At 41.8% G+C, this 20,323-nt stretch overlaps 1 protein-coding gene across 1 annotated transcript; it reads right to left on the bottom strand.

Annotated features, from left to right (window-relative positions):
* Nucleotides 1-6,561: 6,561 nt before the first annotated feature.
* xbp1 (X-box binding protein 1) lies at nt 6,562-9,393 on the bottom strand. The gene is given in 6 exon segments (XM_069683403.1): nt 6,562-7,610; nt 7,720-7,827; nt 7,830-7,886; nt 7,982-8,098; nt 8,422-8,518; nt 9,037-9,393. Coding segments are annotated over 6 exon segments (1,191 nt in total). The 5' UTR covers nt 9,273-9,393; the 3' UTR covers nt 6,562-7,034.
* Between the last annotated feature and the right edge of the window lie 10,930 nt (nt 9,394-20,323).

The following is a 20,323-nucleotide window of genomic DNA, read 5'->3' as shown; positions in this document are numbered from 1 at the left end:
CTCTATAATCGATAGCAATGATATTTGAAATCGGAGCCATAGCTGTGGAGAAAGTTGGACAAACAGCTTGTGGTTTCACCCATTCTACATTCCTACAACACCCAGCATGCATTGCGCCCCTCCCTCTCAAAGGAACGGCCCAGCGAGAGACGCTGGAGTGGTACAGAATCCGAAATACGACGATATTATACCGGTGGATCATCTAAAAAATCTTCATGTCTGCAGTCTACATTTCAAACCTGACGATTTTGAACGAGACATGACATCGGAGGCAGGCGTCCAGATTAAGGAAGTGTAGTTTAGCGAGCTCCCTGGCCTCTGCCAGATGAAGCGTTTTACGTAGTCTGGCGGAGGTTTTCCAGGGCCCATTGGAGAAGCGGATAGCGTCCTCCAAAGGCACAGAGCATTTTTTTTCTACCATGATAGCATTAGCTCACCATAATAGCACGATAGGACTGAGGTCCCTTTAAACCTGAGTATAAGACAAATGTGAGTTTGAGACATGAATGTACAAGCAGCAGTTTGTGACATCTCATGGAGTTGGCGCTAAACCAAAAACCCAGCTTACACAAGCCTGATGTGGAAACTTGATGCCTCTGGCCTCTGACTTCCTGGAACACATCTGACTCCCATAAGTAGCCTCTCTGTTCCCTCAGTGGGCTTTGGCTCAGTGCCGAGGCTCAAACATGCATTAACACACTCGACCGGCTGTCCTTTGTTGCCATTGGTAACTGAGGATAACGATCTCTCTCGCAGCTCGAGTGTGAGCCACCTTGACTGAGCACAAGAGCCGAGTGTGCGTCTGTGTGTGAGTGCTTGCTGCTTTGTGTGCGTCATTGGCCTCATACGTCTGCAGCTCCTTGTTTGCACAGACGTTCAAGTTGTGATGCAACTAACTGACGGTTGACTTGACTTTGACAAGACAGGAGGTTTGGGATTTTCAGGTCTTTGTTCTGCTTCTTTCTTGCCAGTGAAAAGAACAGCTTGAACAGGAAGATGCTGTTAAACGACGGATGATTGACGTTTTTTTTCTGTGTGATGATTTACTGCATGTTTAGTAATTATTTGGAATCTGGAAGAACAAGCCAGACTTAAAGAAATAAACACACCTTTTAAAGCAGGAAGACAGGATTGACATGCCTTCTTTCAAGAACAATAACGAGATCGAGTGCAGCAGTGTCCCTTTTAAACACGCTGGTGACTCGTGTTCCTCCATGTCCACAAACAGAGCTGGACAGATGTTGTTTGTTGACTAAGACGCTGGCGATGACTCACTTGTCCCCGACTGAATCATTCATAAAGTGCCCTAAATACCAAGGCCATGTCCCCTCCTCTCCCCAGCGTGTGATCAGCTGCTCGTTAGCCTTTCCATAAAGAAGGCAAAAGGCAGTTGTTGGGGTGATTTTCATTCCTCTTTGGGTCATGTGATTAAAATCACTCTGCCTTTGTGGCTCAACGACTACACAGAGTGTGACCACAGCTAACCCCCACCCCCCCGCGACCCCATTACCTCTCACATGAGAAAACCGTCACATGAGGCGTGTTATGCACTTCTTGCTGCCTTGAACTCTTGTTTGCTTTACACACGACTCACTGAAAATCCTGTTTGATCAGCTGGCACTTTCTCTTTTTGCTCGCTGACTTTCCAGAATCCTTGTTGGAAAGCTAAATTTAGCTAAACGTGTTTCTGTCATTGTGTTAACAGCAGATTTACCCTGTTGCCTACTGTTAACAGCCTGACTAACTTTAGTTCAAACTTTTAAAAACTACAGTGTAGGTTCAGCAACTCTCTTTATAATACTGCTGAGTGCAGTAACTCGAGGCCTGCAGGAGGGTTTATCCAGATCAGTATATAGGTGACGACAGTGACACATTAGCACCACAGATCTGGCTCTAATTTAAGCATGAATATGATACCCAGAACTGCTTTTATGTAACAACAATTTTAGCCTCTGCAGGCTTTTAAGGGAATATCTCAAATCTGATATAAGGATCAATCAGAGCCAATCAGCTATAGTCTGATGACAATTCAGGGTAATTATCTGCAATTCTATGCAGATATCTGGTTATAGATATCAATAAAAAGCTAAATTGTCATAGGTCAATGGTCTTTGGATCCCGAGTTTGCATTGTGGCCAATTGGTTGGGTAAAGATGTTCTGATTTCCTGTTTCCCAGTACCAATTCCAATACCTAGATTTGAGTCTCAGTCGACACCAAATATCCCTTTGATACCAGCAGCATTTAAAAAATACAAACTATTCATGGAAACACACTGATTGCTGACATTTTGCTAGCTTTGACTAACATCAACTAGAGCAGGACATCTGTAGTCAGTGACATGTATTTTAGGGACGGCAAGTGTTGTGCTTTCAGTTTGTACTATGTTTGAGTCCGAGTAATATTGACCAATCACATATCAGCAGGCTGCGGCGTATGCAGGTAAAACAGTCTGAGTGGAGAGTAAAAGCAGGCAGAAGGTTACCAGCGGCTATCTGATGATGATTTACCTTCTTATTAATCTTTTTGAACAGAAATGTACAGGCTAACAGCTAACAATCTGTTCTAGATCTAAATGGTGCACTTCTACACCGCCATCGTTGAGTCCACCCTCACCTGCTCCATCACTGCCTGCTACACTGCTGCCACTGCCAGGGACAAGAGCAGGCTGAAGCGTATCATCCGCTCTGCAGAGAGGGCGATTGGCTGCAATCTGCCATCTTTGAGGACCTGTACACCTCCAGGACCCTGAGGAGTGCAGGTAAAATTGAGGCTGACCCCTCTCACCCCGGACACAGTCTCTTTGAGACCCTCCCATCAGGCATGGACTCCTGGACAGCCCCTCAGTCACTCAACATTTCACAAATGTTACGACTCTTAATCAGACTCTATGCGTTACATTAACACACACTGGACTCTTAGATTGTCTGAACACTGCACTATTTTTAATTTGATACTGTAAGCTTTTCACTAATATCCTGCACATCTGTACAGTTTTTAATCACACCTGTTGTACATAGTTTGTATTATAGGTATTGCTTTTTATTTTATTTTTTTTATTGCCTGTTTTTTATCTTATTCTATTAAAGTCTTTTACTTATTTTTATACTAGTTATGTGCTAATTGTTCTGCACCAAAACCACCAAAACAAATTCCTTGTATGTGTCAACCTACTTGGCGATAAACCTGATTCTGAAATTCAACTTGAGATACATTTTCTTGATGCTGTCACAAAATCCGTTCAGATTTCCTTACTTCCTCGAATGCATCAGAAATGATCGAGCCGACCTCCGTTCAACAGACGAGCATTTTAAAAGTGGTTTTCTTCTCCTCTTGAGGACAGACCTGACAAAGCTTCATTTTTACTTTTCACTTATCTGCATGGGGTCTGAGATTGATTGACCTGTAACCTGTTGATTTTAGGGGGGCAAGTGAATTATGGTATTGGATTTATGCAGTGACATCTAGCTGATACCTGATGCCGCATTTTTGGCAGTACTGGAGGCCAGTAACAATACTGGTATTGGTAGGGAAACAACTCAAGCTTTGTGTCTCTTTGGCTCACCACTCAAGGTTATCCCTCCATGCATCCAAAGCCTGCTCGATAATGATGGTCAATACCACTCTGACTACAGCATTAAAGACCTTGATGCTGTGGCTGTCGGGCGGCCTTGGTAGGGTCGGTAGTCGGTCATCTCTCAATCGGAAGGTTGGGGGTTCGATCCCTGACTGCTACAATCGCATGTTGAAGTTTCCTTGGGTAAGACATTGAACCCCAAATATGTCCCTCATTGGGTATGAATGTGCACAGATACTGATTGGAAATCCAAGCATAAAAGCAAATAGGTTAAACATGTGCTTTTGTGACATACACCCTACCACACCAAACAGTTAAACACTTCAACCATGCAAAACGGAAGTTGTGAAACACACTCACAAAGAGATCATAGGAGGATGTAAGTGGTGACTCTGTCAAGCGATGTCAGCAGATATGTGATCAGATCATTTATGGCAAATCTATGATCAGTTTCCTGTCGTACTTTATGGACCTAGTTAATGTTTTGTAACATTTAATCTAACATGTTGACATTTTCATACATTTAGAGGTTTAGATAATTGATTGAAAATCCTACTGACGGCTAAATTGTTGTACAAATTGTACAACACTGCTACAGGAGGACAGAGTGTGCATTTATAATCCGACCAACTGCAAGGTAGTAAGCTTGAGTGCATTTGTTTTTCCCCAAACCCTTGTCACTCATCAGTTGACTGTTGTAGTTTGACAGGTGAATGTGGTGGTGTATTGTTGCAGCACTGCCTAAAAACTAGACACTGTCTTCTTGTACTGAAAGACATTGAGTTCAAAATATCTGCAGATCTGGAGGGTCATGAAACCTCCTGCTGAGAGAGCATTGTAAGCTCCAGTGGTAATCGCCTCACCTTTGCGCTTAAGATCTCCAATTGATAATAAAAATGTACTTTGTATCTCTCTTGGAAAAAACATTAAGGAAGAAATCTTGAACTTGATTCGAAGTTACTGAAAGGGAGAAAAAAGAGCAATGTATATGTAAGTGTGTACATATAAGTGAATGTGAGGTTTAAAGCCTGTTTTGATATAAATACAGAAAACTGGTAAGGTGCAGATAATTTTACAAAACAATAGGTTGTTTTAACTTGTAAAGTTAAACTTGTATTTTAACCAACCAATGGTAAAAAAATAAAAAAAAAGAACTGCCACACACATGCAGAGTAGAAACAGAAATTCATCTGTTGTCCCGAAATAAACCCGAATCTTCAGCCTGAAATCGAAAGACTTGATCCGGCAGATATTTTTCAGTTTCAGCTCTGCAGCTGTCGAGCTGATTAAGATTATTCTGTGGTTTCTCCTACAAGACAGGAAACGGTGAATTTCTCACCACAGTCAGAGTAATTAAGGCAAACATACGTCAAAGGCTGGTGCGGTTTCCTTCAACCCACCACACCAGCAACAAATGCAAAAAATGGAGCTCAAATAACAACGAAATTGCTGAGTTGCCTTTTTGTTCTTCTAGGTAATTTGATGTGACACACATCTACTTTAAAACTAAAAAGGCTGCTTTGAATCATAATGGATGATGACATCACCAATGCAGAGCTCTGTAATCATTGAACAGGAGCTAAAGCTAATGGAGACAGGCAGACGAGCCCTGCTGAGTTAAGATCAATTACATCGGTACTACATCTGAAAACCTGATCTAATCAGCCTCAAACAACAACAGAGACTCCGGGGGCTTTTGTTCAATAGGTGGGTCATACCAATCACAACACCGGGGACTGTTAAGAAGCAACTGTCTCCCCTATCACACAGAGAATGAGACCTCATTGTGATTACAATAATGGCCTTAGGGGAAAGGTGTGTTCCCCATTCGACCTATTCTCTTCACGCCGGGCCAAAACACCAACAATAACAATGCTGACCTACTTCTGCCGGGAAGTGGAGACTGAAGCCTGTCTCAGGTTAGACTCCCAGGAAACTCCCAGTTACATTAGAAGTGTTATGTAATAGAAGCAGGCCCCCTTCTCAGAAAAAGCATGGCTGTGCTGGTACATGAGAGATAGGGAGAATAAACACTGTGCCTGCACATGCACAGATTACTTTACCATTCGATTCAAGAGTGTGATTAAGTTATAGATGTTAATTTGACACATTAGAGAGTTTAAGATGGCATGATTACCTTTGTTTGGTAAACCTGTTGTGTTTAAATACTCTTAATACCCCAACCTTTGATCCTTCATACTAATCTAAAGAGCACAGTCAACATTTAAAAGTCTACGTGACTATCATTTACATGATAAAACTCCTGATGTCCTCCTGAAACTGATTCCATCTGTGATTCTTCACTAGAACAATCAATTTGCAATTTGTAGTTAAGACCTCTTTGTAAGGAGAATGTTGTCTTAATGTTTTGAAAATGCTCCATGTTTTTCAGTGTTGATTAATCTGTCAGTCACCTTTATAAATAATGGTTTAGTCCAGTCAATTAAAGCCTTATTTGGCTTGTTTCCTGTTCAAAGTCATGTCTACTCGTGATGTTCTTATCTGGAGTAACTATTAACCAAACTTTTATTTCTGACTGTTTAATCCACTTTATCCGTTCAAACACCAATGTTAGGAACTATTGTTTTGGTTTTTAATAACATCAGAATACAGTGAATAACAGTCTACAGTTTCGAGAGGTCAGCCCGACACCTTTTAATTGATGTTATGTGCCAAAGGTGTGTCCAAAATCAAAGATATTTGGTTTACAGTAGAAAGCAGTTAAGGGAAATACAATTTATATTTCTGTTAACTGATTAGCAATGTATTAGGTTAAGTTACCTTTTAAACAGCTAAAATGCACCATCCAATTGTTATTTTACATTCCCCTGCAGGTTTCTTGCAACCTGGTTTCATGTGCATTTGTAGAGAAAGATGATCCCCGTGGGACAATGCATGTGCACAAAAACTAACACGAAAGGATTTCATGTTCATATCCAAGTCCCATGCATGAGCAGCTGCAATGACAGAAACGAAGAAACAAAATGCAATGCAAAAGTTTTTTAATGCAGTAATTAGACTACATGGAGAGCGTTTAACAAATAAGAAGAAAGCGTTTTTACAAGTGGACATCAACGACTCCGAAGCAGAATAAACAAATAAATAAAAAGTCATATTTAAATGATCAGTCCCCGTCCCCTTAGTGATTTACAGAAATACTGGATTCCACCCACGATTCATTGTGAACAGCGAGAGAAAGATTGTAATCAATCTTTAATCCTCTGCAGTAATTAAATGATGCCAATAGAAGCGGTCATGAACTCCATCCCCCATAAGTCAATGCAGCATCGCCAGTGGTACAGACCTGCTGTAATATAAAAGGAGATTATTTGCTTAACTTTAAGTTGATTATGCAAGGTGGTTCAGGGTTCTATGTTACTATGAAGCATCTGTAGTTATTGAACACTACACATTAGCTCTTACGTGTATATTTAAGTTATTTGGTTGAGGGGATGGATTCAGACACTGATAAGCTGGGGGAAGAGTTCATTAGCAAACATGTCCTCCCATGAGCTCTCACAGCACAGAGGAGAGGACATGTCGCTGAAAGGGGAAGGGGACCCTTCGTATCCAGAGTCGCTGTAGGTGTCCGCCAGGCAGGCTTCCTTATCCAGGCCGCTGAGAGCGGGAGAGGAGGCTGCAGAGAAAAAGTCATCCACCTCGCTGTGAGCGTTACAGCTGGGGATGACTACTTCCTCCGGCTCATCTTTGATGCACACCGTCTCCTCCTCAACCACCACCTCGGCCACGGGGAAGGCTTCCTCGTCGATCTTCTCTTCTGTGTCGCTCTCCGAGTCGCTGCACGGCCCGTCGCTCACCTCCTCCACGGGCTTGGTGTAGATGTGGTCAAAGTGGATCAGTTCATTAAGGGCCTCCAGCTTAACTGGTGGGGTCCCCAGAGGCGCAGGTGTGGTGGCAGGTACTGGGTCCCCCCCTCCGACCAGCAGCACCTGCGGCTCCTGGCACTCCTGCTCACAAGACTTGAGGAACAGCTCTGGGTCAAGGATGTCCAGAAGGCCCAGCAGCAAATCAGACTATGGAGGAGGGGGAGAAACAGGAGATTAGCCTAGTAACCCATGACCTGACTCTGCATTATTATAGAGCTGTCTTTCTTAGGACCAGGATTTAAAATCATGGGCTTACCTCACTGTCTGTAGTGTCAGGACTGTCTGTATCCATTGAGAAGTCTTCAGATTTAGGGACTGCTGGGCCTGCACCTGCTGCGGAGGCACACGTAGCCTGAGTGCTGCGGACTCAGAAGACCCGATCCCCAAACCTGATTCGTTCCCGTTGGACAAAACACCCTGAACCTGTGACAAAGAGAAAAGAAAAGTTAAATTAAGGTTCAGCTACAGACCAAACCCACGCTGCTCCCCGTTTCGAACAGTCTGCTATAAAATCTCACCTTCTCCTTTGAGTCGAGGGTGTCCAACCCAAGTCTCTGTCTCAGTTCCTCATTTTCTGTCTGTAGGCCACTTGTCTTGTCCCGAAGCAGCCTGTTTTCGATGTGAAGTTTCTGATTCTGCAGGAGGAAATAAAAGACAGATGTTTGTACTTGAAACTTGCAACTGTTCGAAAAGTTATGCATGAGGTGTTTTGGGTAAAACAAAGCAAAACTGGTAATGAAACCTAACTAAATGAGTTATGCAACAGTAAAACCTTAAATTGTTGCATGTATTATTAATGTCGATATTTTAGCTTGACATGGCTAAATTATGTTTGTGCGATATCAAGTGAATTTTGCTTCCAAGACGTTGGGAGAGTGGTGGAAGTTTAGGCCATAAACATGCATGTCTTTTATATGAGGGACCTTAGACCAACTAAGACGGCAACATTTTTTTTTACCTCTAGCTCCAACTCCAGGACTTGCTGTTCCAGCTCCCCCATTTTGGCCTTTTTTCTGTCTCTGGCTGTCTGAGCTGCAACTCTGTTCTTGAGTTTCCTGGAATAAAATAGATGAAGGGGAAAATGAAAAAACAGGAATTTGACACATTCTTTCCATGATGCTGACTAAGCCCCCTGGCATGACTTGGGTTCAGAGTACTGCGCAATCACCGGCCATGTTCCTGCCACGCACGCATACCAGGATATCAGTGTCCTGCTCTGTAACAGCAGCCGGGCGGGTCCACGGACAGTCAAATCACCCAGATAGCAGTTTGACAAGCTGGTTCAAAGTCCAAAGGTGATACAATAACGACGTTGAAATCATTTAAATACTTCATATAGCAGCTTTATACTGCTCTGATGGCCTAATTTTCACATTGGATGATGCAACATTGACCCAATTCCTCTGAGCTGCGATTTAGAGTCAAATCAGTTGACTATTGTTCCTTAAAGAAATCAATATCTTAGGGCGTGTCCCTGCCGTGAACCCATGAACAATGACCGGGTTTGCGCATTTAAATTAAAGCTGGGTACTTAAACATGAAGGCAAATACGGGATATTGTAATAAAACCAACCTGCGAAGTGCTTTCTCTTCTGGACTCAAGTGTGTGAGTCTCTGTCTTTTTCGTATCGGCGGCCCCGCAGAGGAGTTGGAATCTGAATCCGACGACGCCTGGCTCGCCGATGACGGTAAAACGACAGAGATCGGCCGGCTGTAGCCTGTCTGTGAGCCGTTTGAGGAGCCGGTCTGTTTCCCGGTTATCAGGAGCACTTTGTGGGCTCCCCCAGTCCCTGCTGTTACCACCACCATGTTGGTATATCCTGCTGGTGCTGTCTGGAATCAGAAAAACCGGGTATCCTTCTTAATTCAGTAGAAACCTTGAGGTCTCCCCGATTATACAAGCCCCGGCGATTCTCAACTGTTGAACAAGACGAGCTGCGCCTGCGACCTTTTTCTACTATCGTGGTCACAGCTGATTGGCTCCCAGCGCCTCTGACGCAATCTGTTTAAGGCTTGTGATTTGACGCTTGTAGATCTAATTTGCATATAAAGTTTCACTCGGCTTGCATAGTAAAATACCCAGAGTTCCTTGTAAGTTTAATTTCCCGTCGCCTGATGCAATTCTTTTTTTTAAGACGACAACACGTAATTTAAGCCATGTTTTCTATTCTTCAGCATGGGAACATTAACCCTGACATGACACTGTGATACAGTACATTTGGATCCTACCGTATCCTCCTCAGATCCGTGTTTCCAGGAGTTGCATCAGAAATTGTCCACAGAGACCTGCTCAGTCCACATAAAGTACAGTGAAATGATTGTGGTGTTGTGGCAGTGATTTGGAGTATCCTGCATCAGCATGTTGTTCCTTTTCCATCCATGTAAGGTATTTACAACCTGTGTCCAGTGAAGACAAACAGCACAGAGTATTTTATGTTGTTTTTAAAGATCAAATTGATGTTTTCAGCTGCTCTTCAAAACATCAATTGAATTAAAGGTCAGACTTTGTTTTTTTGTGGGGGGACTGCAAATCGTAAGAGTAACTTTATTTGTGTTTCACACAAAAAACACAGTAAACTAGTTTACTCAGAAGGCAATATAACAACAGAAACCCAAACAATTACCCATAAAAAGTAAAGAAAAAATTAAAACGAGGACAAAATATGCAAAAACACAGTAAAGAGAAGTTAGAATTATATATAAGGATGATAAAATCGACTAAAACAAATCATTTGTAATTCGTAAATAGAATTAGTTATTCTGTATTTCATGGTTCAAGTTGATAACCTGGCCTCTTTAAGATTTATGTTATGCTTTCAGTCCCATGCTCTTTGTTGTACAGCATTGTTTCCTCATTCATTTCTTTGAAGGAGCAAAGCAACAGAAACAGGCTCTACCACTCAGATGGCTTTCCCTGAAATCCTTATTTCCAGCTTCCTCTAAAGAAATGATAGAGTGTTTCTCAGTTACCTGTCTCTCAAATTTCATTTTATTCCTGAAATGAGGGTTTAAAAAGTAATTTTATTGTTTAGCTTTGGTAGCATGAGAGTTTATATTTAAAACATGTATATTCTGTAAACACAAATTAATTAAACAGGATGGTTGTTCACTGTTTTTGTCATGAAGACCCTTGTTACTACAGATGATTGACGATGATGATTAACAAATATTTATTTTGAAATAGCAAATTGTGATCTCTTTAAAAGTCCTTTAAGTCAAAATTTAACATAGAACTTCATGTAAAGTAGGGCTTAAAATGTACTCAAACTGTGTTTTTTTTAACCCATAAAAAATAACACTTACACAGCAGAAGGTCTTTAGATTACAACAAAAACAACCGGATGTAGAGACCGCAACAAGAGATAGCTCAGCAACCACACTGCTGCTCAACTTTGATCAAAACAAGAGGTGAGTAGTAATACATGTATTGAATTGCGAGCCTCAAAATGAAACATATGAATCAAAATGACAAAGCATAGTTTACAACCTTGATAATAAAACTTTATACGATGAGATTGTGCTTAATGTTTCACCCTATCACAATAAAACTCCTCAGGTAGCTTTAGGAGCATTATGCCAACAAACAGACATCCTTTATTTCATTTAAAGGGCTCCCCCAAAGTAAACAGGCCTCAAGCATACACTGTTAGGAAGAAACACATCAAGCAAGTCCACAAGTACCCTCTCTTCCTGTAACTCTCATTTGTCCCTCGAACAGGAATTCACATTTTTGCAATGTCTGACCGCTGTTTACAGCTCGTAGCCCTTTGCCCCCGTCGTCTGTCACCTCAGCGGGAGTAACTGCAGCAGCCAGAGCAAACAGCGGCCTGTTTGCTGAGCTTTACTGGCACTACAGAATCAACATCTGAAAAAGTAAGAGCAGTTGTTTATGATGGTGTGGGTGTGTCACGGTGGAGTGTAGTACTGAAGAAAGGGAACAGGAATTAAATGCAGGATGTCCTTTATTTTGAGTAATATAGCAACAGTTAAACTAGTTGAAGCCACATGAATAACAGTTGCTACAAGCATTAAGGGGAATAGGGCATTAGGTGATTTCTGAGTAAATATTTCCTTTTTTAAAGTTTCTTTATGTCAGGAGAGCAAAAGGGAAAAGATAGTCAATATTATGTACTTTCCTTTTAGAGTAAGATAAAATGCAGGTAGTTATTTTTGAACTGGAAACTGGTCGGGGATCTCCCTGTCATAGATGAGAGAAGTGTCACATTAGTCATTAGTGAGTCAGTCTCCTATATTTGTGTTGCTCTCAACTTATGTGAAACCCATAGACTGTTTAAAAAAGTGGAAGTAACTACTGTTACGTCAGCTGTTGGTCTGTAAGTCTACAGTCTTGAAGACCTAAGTTTGACATTTCGGTCATTGTCGTCTTGTGTTTTTTGGAGCTAGAAATGACAAACTGTGGTTTATTTTTTTAAGTTAGTTAAAGTTTATATTTAATTAGTTATTTGATGCTGTGAAAAGGATGATTGATAGGTCCGTTGCCGAATCCGGCTCTTGCAGCCAATCTGTTCCGGATTAGCAGAGTAGAGGAGGAACGGCGAGAGGAGAGGTAACTTAAACAATCACTACAGTCATAGAAGTTTCCATATCTGTGAACGTCTGCTTCAGACCAACACAACAAGCTGCTGTTAAACACGTCGGAGTGCTGGATCCTTGCTGGGTTTTTTTCTTCAGTAATTTAAGTGTGTGTGTTTTGGTTAGCGGAAGTGGCTATGGCGGTGCCAGCCGCCGATCTCTACTGCACAGACTCTGGCTCCAAATGACATCACCATCGCAAGATGGCAGCGCCTGTCACGGGGGGTATTTTGGCATCAATTTTGAGAGGAGATTGAGACACGTCGTCCATCTATATATGCAGTCATTGGCTTTTACACTGCATTCCAGCGTTGCGGCAGCAGAACGTGCGTGAGATGTAAACAAACAGTGCATGCTTCAAATACTCACACATGGCACCTCTGTTACTACCTCTGATGCTGGCTCAGAGGCGGAACGACTTTCCCCCACCATTCAGCCTCAGTGCGTTTTACATACAAGACAAAACATAACAGAGGCGTGATGAACACATGAAATGGCATTGTAAAAGGGGCTAAAGAGGCCAAACTCAATTGTGTGACCTATTGTGACCTGTACACCTCCAGGACCCTGAGGCATGCAGGTAAGATTGTGGCCGACCTCTCTCACCCCGGACACAGTCTCTTTGAGACCCTCCCCTCTGGCAACAGGCTGCTCTCCAGCAGGACCAAAACCTCCCGACACAGGAACAGTTTCTTCGACTCAGCTGCCAGCCTCGTCAACAAGGCCCCGACCCCACCCCACCCCCCCATGTGACATGGACTCTCATCCAGCCCCTCAGTCACTCAACATTTCACGAATGTTTAAGACTCTAATTCAGACTATGCGTTTCATTAACGCACACTGGACTCTTAGATTGTCTGTACACTGCACTATTTTTATTTTTAACTTAACTTTATACTGTAAGCTTTTGCACTCACTAAATTCCTGCACATCTGTACAGTTTTTAATCACACCTGTTGTACATATTTTGTATTATACGTATTATTAAAGTCTTTCACTTATTTTTATTCTAGTTCTGTTGATTGTTCTGCACCAAAACCACCAAAACAAATTCCTTGTATGCCAACCTACTTGGCAATAAACCTGATTCTGAGGTCTAAATATAATTTATAAAGGTAACTTATAGAAAAAAAAATAGCCAGAAATAACCATTTACCTGGCTGTAAATATGATTATTTGTGCTGTAAAGTTTAACATATTAATATGGGTTCTATATTTTGGAGTCCGCCTCAAGTGGCCATTTGAGGAACTGCAGCTTTTGTGACTTCATTTTCCCCCCTGGAGGTTGGTACTTGATGAAAGCCAGAGTGGGACAAAGGCGTCACAACCACCAAAGAATTCAAACCATTCTGCCAAATAGCCAGAGGGATTGTTCCTTTTGTGTGTAATAGTGTAGTCTTACTTCATTTTGTCACAAGCACGCACATAAATCTGTCAATCAATCAAACTGTAAGATAATATGCCAGGTAGAAATTCACAGTCAAATAGTTGCTTTTGTTCCACAAATAATGAACCTTTAAAATGCAAATCCTGACTTCAGCCCACATTGTTTCCCTTTCATCATCAGACCGCTGTAGGAAACTATAGAACAGAGTGTTGTAACCACAAACTCTGTAAGTCCTTAATGAAAATCCTCTTAATACATGATGTGCTTACATGGGTGTAACAACACAATGCAAGCACAAACAACTACAGCTGATTGAATACAGTGAGAGACAAGGGGATTCAAGATAGCTTAACCTTTAGGTTGTTGTTGCCCGACTGGTTCAAGGAAGTAAAGTGTATTTGGAGAATACTTGAGCTAGAGCTTGAACTACAAAGGCAGTGAAGGGTTTCGCCTTGAGGAGAGTTTTTTGAAACTTCTTATTCTTTGAAAATAACTTTTCCAAGTCAGATACATGACTGCAGACACAGAAGGTTAGCTTAGCATTGTACAAAGGCAGAAAACAAAACCTTTCCCATTTACATTTGTACGTCTTAAAGTGGTAGAAAATCTCCCACTCGGTGCTAGATTTTCAAATGCAGTAGAATAAATCATTTTTAATTTACAGTTGAGGGTACCGGCTTGTGTAAAAACTTGGAGATAATGGTTAACTACAACTCCCAAGGTGCATTTCAGGGAGCAACTTCCAATCACAGCTTAAAATTCAGTAACGTATACGTTAGTAGTGTACTAGTTTGCAAAAATTACGATGACGGTTACAGCTGGCTCGCGCATCGCCGAAGTGGTTGCCATAGGTTACACATAATGATATGCGTAGCGTCACCCCGTCCATTAACAGGATTGACTCCTTAGGTTTGTGACGTCTCAAACCTGCCAATCTGAAAACGTGTTGTTCAGCCTGTCCTTGGTACACTGCAGTTTAAAAGCAGACAGGCCCAGCCATGGAGATGACTGCTGATGTTGTCCCTGATGTGTCTTGCAGCACATGAAGAACACCACATGGAGATGCTTACAAGGTTAAACACTGGATTTTGCTGCCATTTGAGTCATGCCACTGGTTGACTTCTTCTCCATGTCAATGGTGGCCGAGGCTTATGGGAACTGTAGTGTCTCAGAATAGTGTCTGTATCTTGAAATGGTTATACAGACTGGGGGAAAACCCCTTACAGAAAGTGTCTGTTGTCATTTTTTGTCATAATGGCTGCTGGCTGTTTATCAAATGTGCATAGTCTCACTGTCATGTGAAAAGTATTGTAAGAGGTCACACCAAGGTCAAGTGCTGTAAACGTCTTCTGGCGAAAGGAATGTTCAGTGGAAGAGAGAAGCCTTCTGACTAATGGTTGTATTTCCTCCGTATGTGACATATTTTCAGGGAAATTCCTGAATGATTTGATCTGTACTAGAGAGAAGAATTCATATTTGAGTGGAGTAGGCAGCGGTGTTTACTTACTTTGTTTAAAGAGTGATTATATCTCATATTTGCTGACTAACACTATTTGCAGTGTTGGCATTAAAGCATTGGTTACACATCCTGGATCTAGATAATCTTCCTTGGAGGCTCTGAGAGGAACTGTGTGCACAGCTACACCCAAGTATAGTCCGCCCTGACTGCTAGACCAGTACTTAAACACACACACACTCAGAAATGCGAAAGCGGGGATCCTCCCTGGAGCTCACAGTTGGAGCCTGTGATTAAAGTGGGCGGATCCTTGAAACCGCAAAATGAACCCTTCCTAAGCATCTCAGGGCGTATAAATCGCATTTATTCCTTCCAGATGGTGACATAGCTGTGATGTAAGATACAAGCAGGCCTTCCACATGCAAACTGCACCCTGTGGTACTCAAACTGCCGGGCTGAATGAGGTCACAGTTAATATTCTTGGTACGTTGTGGTTTGACGTTTGTCTGCAGCTTTATGTTTGTCGTGATGCTTTTTTCTCAGCAAAGTTAGAAGAGAGATCTTAATGGGACAAACTGGGTTAAGTTAAATATAGTCAAAATAATGCATTTAGAGTGCGAGTAAGTTCCTTGCTCTTGTAAACTACTTAAACGTTTTGATAATTTTGACGTTAGTTATTCAACATTTTTGAACTACATTTTGATGATTGTTGATTGAGCCTATGGCCCACTGATGGTGGCTGCTTTTCCGCTCTCTGCAAGTGTTGCAAGTAAACAGTAATCTACTATGGCTGAACAAACAAAGAAAAGATGGATGACTACAGATACAACTTCAAAAATAAGTGAAAATCCAAAGAAAAAGAAACAAACTCGACGCTCACATGAAGCAAACAGTCTAAAAAGGAAAGAGACCGTCAGCCAGGAAAATCAAAAGGTACAACTGGAGCCAACCGTGGACGTCTGGTTAAATTGGGAAGTGTGCTCCCGCAATTATCGTTTATCGCCATAGGTGCCGTCAAATAGAACGAAACTGAAATCTTTGAAATTGAATCATAACAGAATATATAATGAACAGAATACTGTCATTATGATGTTTATATGCCCAAACTACCCTCTAATAATGACACTTGATATGAATTAATGAGACCCATTGACGTGACTGTTATATTAAATATTTTCCTAATATGACCCTGCCTACTGTCACGTAAAAGCAGCTCATAAAACCTGCAATTAAGTGTTATTTAATTTGCATGTTTAATGTATTTGGTTAAGGTTTTCGGTAAATTGACAAGTCATTTAAATTTAAGAGACTTTGGAAGGTTGAGTGCCCAGATCAGTTGTCACCAGATGAATTGTTTGTTGAGTCGATGGATATTTTATGTGAGGATGTGTCCTGATAATCTGTCTTTTGGCCTTGAAAACTCGTATATTAAAGACATTTGCATACTGGAATAATATATTGACTATTGGCGGCTTCAGTTGGTGTCAGAAACATTAACTACATATCCCAAACTGCACTCCACATCATTCTCTCTGAAGTATAACCTTGATTGACACCTCCTGCACATTGAAGAACAGAATACTTGTGTGTGTTTAATTAAAGGGTGCCAAGGCTTGTTTTTTGGTTTCTGCAGTGAAGGCTTGGCATGCTGGGTAAACAGTAACACCCGTGTGTGCTCACCGGGCAGGGCCCTGCTGTAAACGGTGGTGTTATAGGCCAAAGCTGGGCTGGACAATGGGGGTGAGTGGGGTCACACCCTGGGACAGCAGCCAGCTGCAGGGGGCTGCGGGTCGATGTGTTTGCCTACACCTCCTCCCCATCACACAAGTTACTACCCATGATTCTCTGGGGTGTTTATTCGGCCTGGAGCCTTCCCACACGCTCCAACTCTATCTCTCTCAGGGTTTTCCTGCTATTTCTCCTCTGCAAATATCTGCATTTAATATCTCTCTTTTTCCCTGACTTGCTTTTGTTCTCTATTTTCTCATTATAAAATATGCAGTTGAAATATGCATCCCTCTCTCTGGTTGTTTACACGCCTTTTTTCATATCATTTCCACTTTGCATCTCAGGGCTGTGCAGGTGTGAAATCCTGTGTTTCCCTGCAAAAGCAGAACTGTTGACCTGCTGCAGCGTCTCTCCGTGTTAACACTGAGGCCTGATGCTGCAGCAGCTCACTCAGCTCTTTGATATCTCCTCACTCTCATTCGACTTTCATGAAGTGAGACTCACGGCATGAGGACAGTAATGAAGCAAAGATTTAGCTGCATGAAATAATAATTGCAATATGTTTTAGGCACGTGCACAACTTGATCATTTCCTCTATTCATTCCTTTATTCATTTATATTTTAAGCCTTTGCAGCCCTGCAAAAGCAGCACTGTTGACTTCCTGCAGTGTCTCTCTGCGTTAGCACTGAAGCATGATGCTGCCGCAGCTCACTCAGCTCTTTGATATCTCCTCACCAGTCGCTCTGCTATCACTTGTTTCTTTATCTGAGTGTGTGTAAATGCATGCACGTGTGCAAGCCAATGCATAGATAACTTATCCTCCACTTTGCATACACATTTACTATGTAACCTGGCAGTAAAATAGGCAGACACCAACTGTGCTCAGCAGCACGTATATCTCCCTGCTCTTGGATCAAAGAAATCCCTTTTGTCTTTGATTAATCCATTCATCAAACAGTTTCTGAACCAATTAATTGTGAGACATCATGGGAAATAAAACAATCAAGCCAAATACATCTTTGACTATAAATTGACCTAAATCCAGCCAGTGGAACAGTGCTTGTTGTCCGTCCACTACGTAATTGTCTAAGGGTCTCTGCGAGCACTTTGTTCGCCCAGATAAGCCGTGCTTTGTTAGTACAGAGAGCTGACAGAGCGCTCTTTTTGTTTCATGGTCCACAGTTACTCTGCTCTCACTGCACCAGCAGACTAACAACAACAACAACAACATTATTTGCCCGCCGACAGCAATGTAATGTTCAGATACAGAAAGGCAAGACTGTGCAGCAGCCTCATCATAACCTGTTGATGCTATGTAGCTCACAGGGTCATTTTTGACTGAAGGGTTTATTTTGATGAAAATTGGTCGAAAAAGATGTGAAATATGAGTATTTTCACATATGAATACAAATGTAGGACTGACTGAGCCCTTTGTTATTTTAAAAGTATATTAAGTTCCTTAATCAGCCTCTTAAAACAACCCACCAGCTCATCAGGGGCCAAATAAAATGCAAAAAGACCACCATCATCATACTTGTGCATTTAACAATAACATGCATGGACTTTCACGTGGACAGATCTGATCTGTCCTCTCTGATGCAACATCGATCTGATGCAACACAAAGGCAAGAAATTGGACGTCCGGCCTCAGGATGATGAAACCCACATTAATCTTCCATTCATCACCGCCTGCAGCTTTCTTCACGACTGCCACGTCCTTTTGTGAGTGTGACAGTCAGATATGTGTGGTGCGCACGTCCTACAACAACAGGGTTGTAAGGCATTAAGCTTGACCTACCCGCTCCCACTCAGAAGTTTGTGTGGTTGAAGTCTGACATGCAGTGCCCACGCAGAAGTCATGTGTCACTCTGCCCTCTGGTGTTTGTAACGGAAAATTACAGCCAAAAACGTTTTGGAGTTGAGCTGTTTTTAAATGTAAATGAAAAGGTTTTTTTTACTGAGAGCAGGGATTTCTCTCTGCTATAATCTTTTATGTTTGTAAATCAACTTGTGGCGGGAATTCCAGCTCAGCCCTTTTTGCTCCCGATGTTTCTTCTTCAGCCAAAGTTAACCATGTTGTGGCCTATGATTTGTATGTGTGCACATTAACCACCTCAATAACTCAGTGTTTCTATACTAAACCCTATAAAGGATGACATGATTGTACTTTATGTTTGTTATAAAAACCTAAATACACTATTTCATTTATTGCCCATTTTTTAAATATTGCACTATGTTTAATTTGTTTGGGACTTGGAGAATGGAGGGATGACAAACAAGTCGGCTAGATTTTTGTTTCTTGTTTTGTAAGTAAATATAACATATAAAAACAGGATAATTCCCATTATGTATGTGCTGAATATTTAGAAACATTTGACTTTGGTAATGAAACCAAGACGGTGGTGGGACTTTTATACCTTACACATACCATGTATTGGGAGGCGGGGTATCACAGGGCTGACGCATAGAGACAGACAACCTTTCACACTCGCACCTACAGGCAATTTAGAGTCACCATGAACCTAACCAGCATGTCTTTGGACTATGTGAGGAAGCTGGAGTACCTAGAGCAGGGGTCTCCAACCTTCTTTCATCTAAGAGCTACTTTGACAAAATGAAAGTGGCCAAGATCTACTTGCATTACATCGCTGTAATTGCTGGTGTCGCCCCATGTTGATTCTTTTGTCGACTGAAACGTTGGTGCCACAGATGAGGCACACACACTTGTCCTTCACATTCGTGAATAAAAACTTGATTTCCCACTCCCCCGTGGAAATAGTATGTTCTCTGCTTTTTCTTGGCAGGGCCACCTTCACTGTCCATCATAAATCTGGCTAAACAGGCTAATAGCACCGAACTAGCTCAACTAGCGTACAGCATAACTGACCCGACCTGTCAATGGAGGTAGCTGCAACATTGCTGTGATTGGTTAGGTTCAGACATTCGTCATCATTGTTTTTTATTGACAGCTGATCGGCCTATCCTATTATTTTGTATTAAGATTTTTTGTACAGAGTCTGTGAACCTCTTGGCGAGCTTGGAGACCCCTGACCTAGAGGGAACCCACGCATGCACTGGGAGAACATGCAAACTCCACACAGGAACCCACTTCGTCTGAACAGGGATTTGAACTAGGAAAGTTCTAGCTGTGAAGCGACAGCGCTAACCACTGCACCACTGTGCAGCTGACACTTATTTCTCATATCAAATTGGAATAATAGTGCAGATGGATTGTCTAGATTCTCATTTCTTGACTGCAAAAAGTGGAAAATGCTTCATTTTTTAAAACTTTTTTTGGTGTTATTTTTTGATTTCACTTGTAAACTGGTGACAGGAGAGCCTTTTAGGACCAGCAGCTCATTTCTGCCTCCTTGTGGTGAACTGAAGAATGTTTCCTTCACATTCAGCAAGTTAATCTAATGTATCTAATCCTAAATCTCAAGTTCAAAAGAAGATGTGTAGTATTTTTCTACCAACACATGAACTCCGCTCATCTGCTCAGTGGAGAGGATTTTGTTTTTGTGGTTATGTGGACAATAATCTGGTGACATAAGAAACAACCTCATCAGATTCTCATTAGAATGACTAGTGCTGCAGGGATGACAGGTTTTTGCAAGACAAACAGGAAGTTGGCATCGCCCTGGTACCATCAACTGAAAGCCAAAGACATTTTTCAATGTTGGATTTTGGATTAT

This window comes from Semicossyphus pulcher, unplaced genomic scaffold, assembly GCF_022749685.1.
Source record: "Semicossyphus pulcher isolate SPU_LCO1_2020_fin unplaced genomic scaffold, fSemPul1.0.p SCAF_6, whole genome shotgun sequence".
In the NCBI taxonomy this organism is placed as follows: domain Eukaryota; kingdom Metazoa; phylum Chordata; class Actinopteri; order Labriformes; family Labridae; genus Semicossyphus; species Semicossyphus pulcher.
This window is presented reverse-complemented; position numbering and strand designations above follow the sequence as displayed.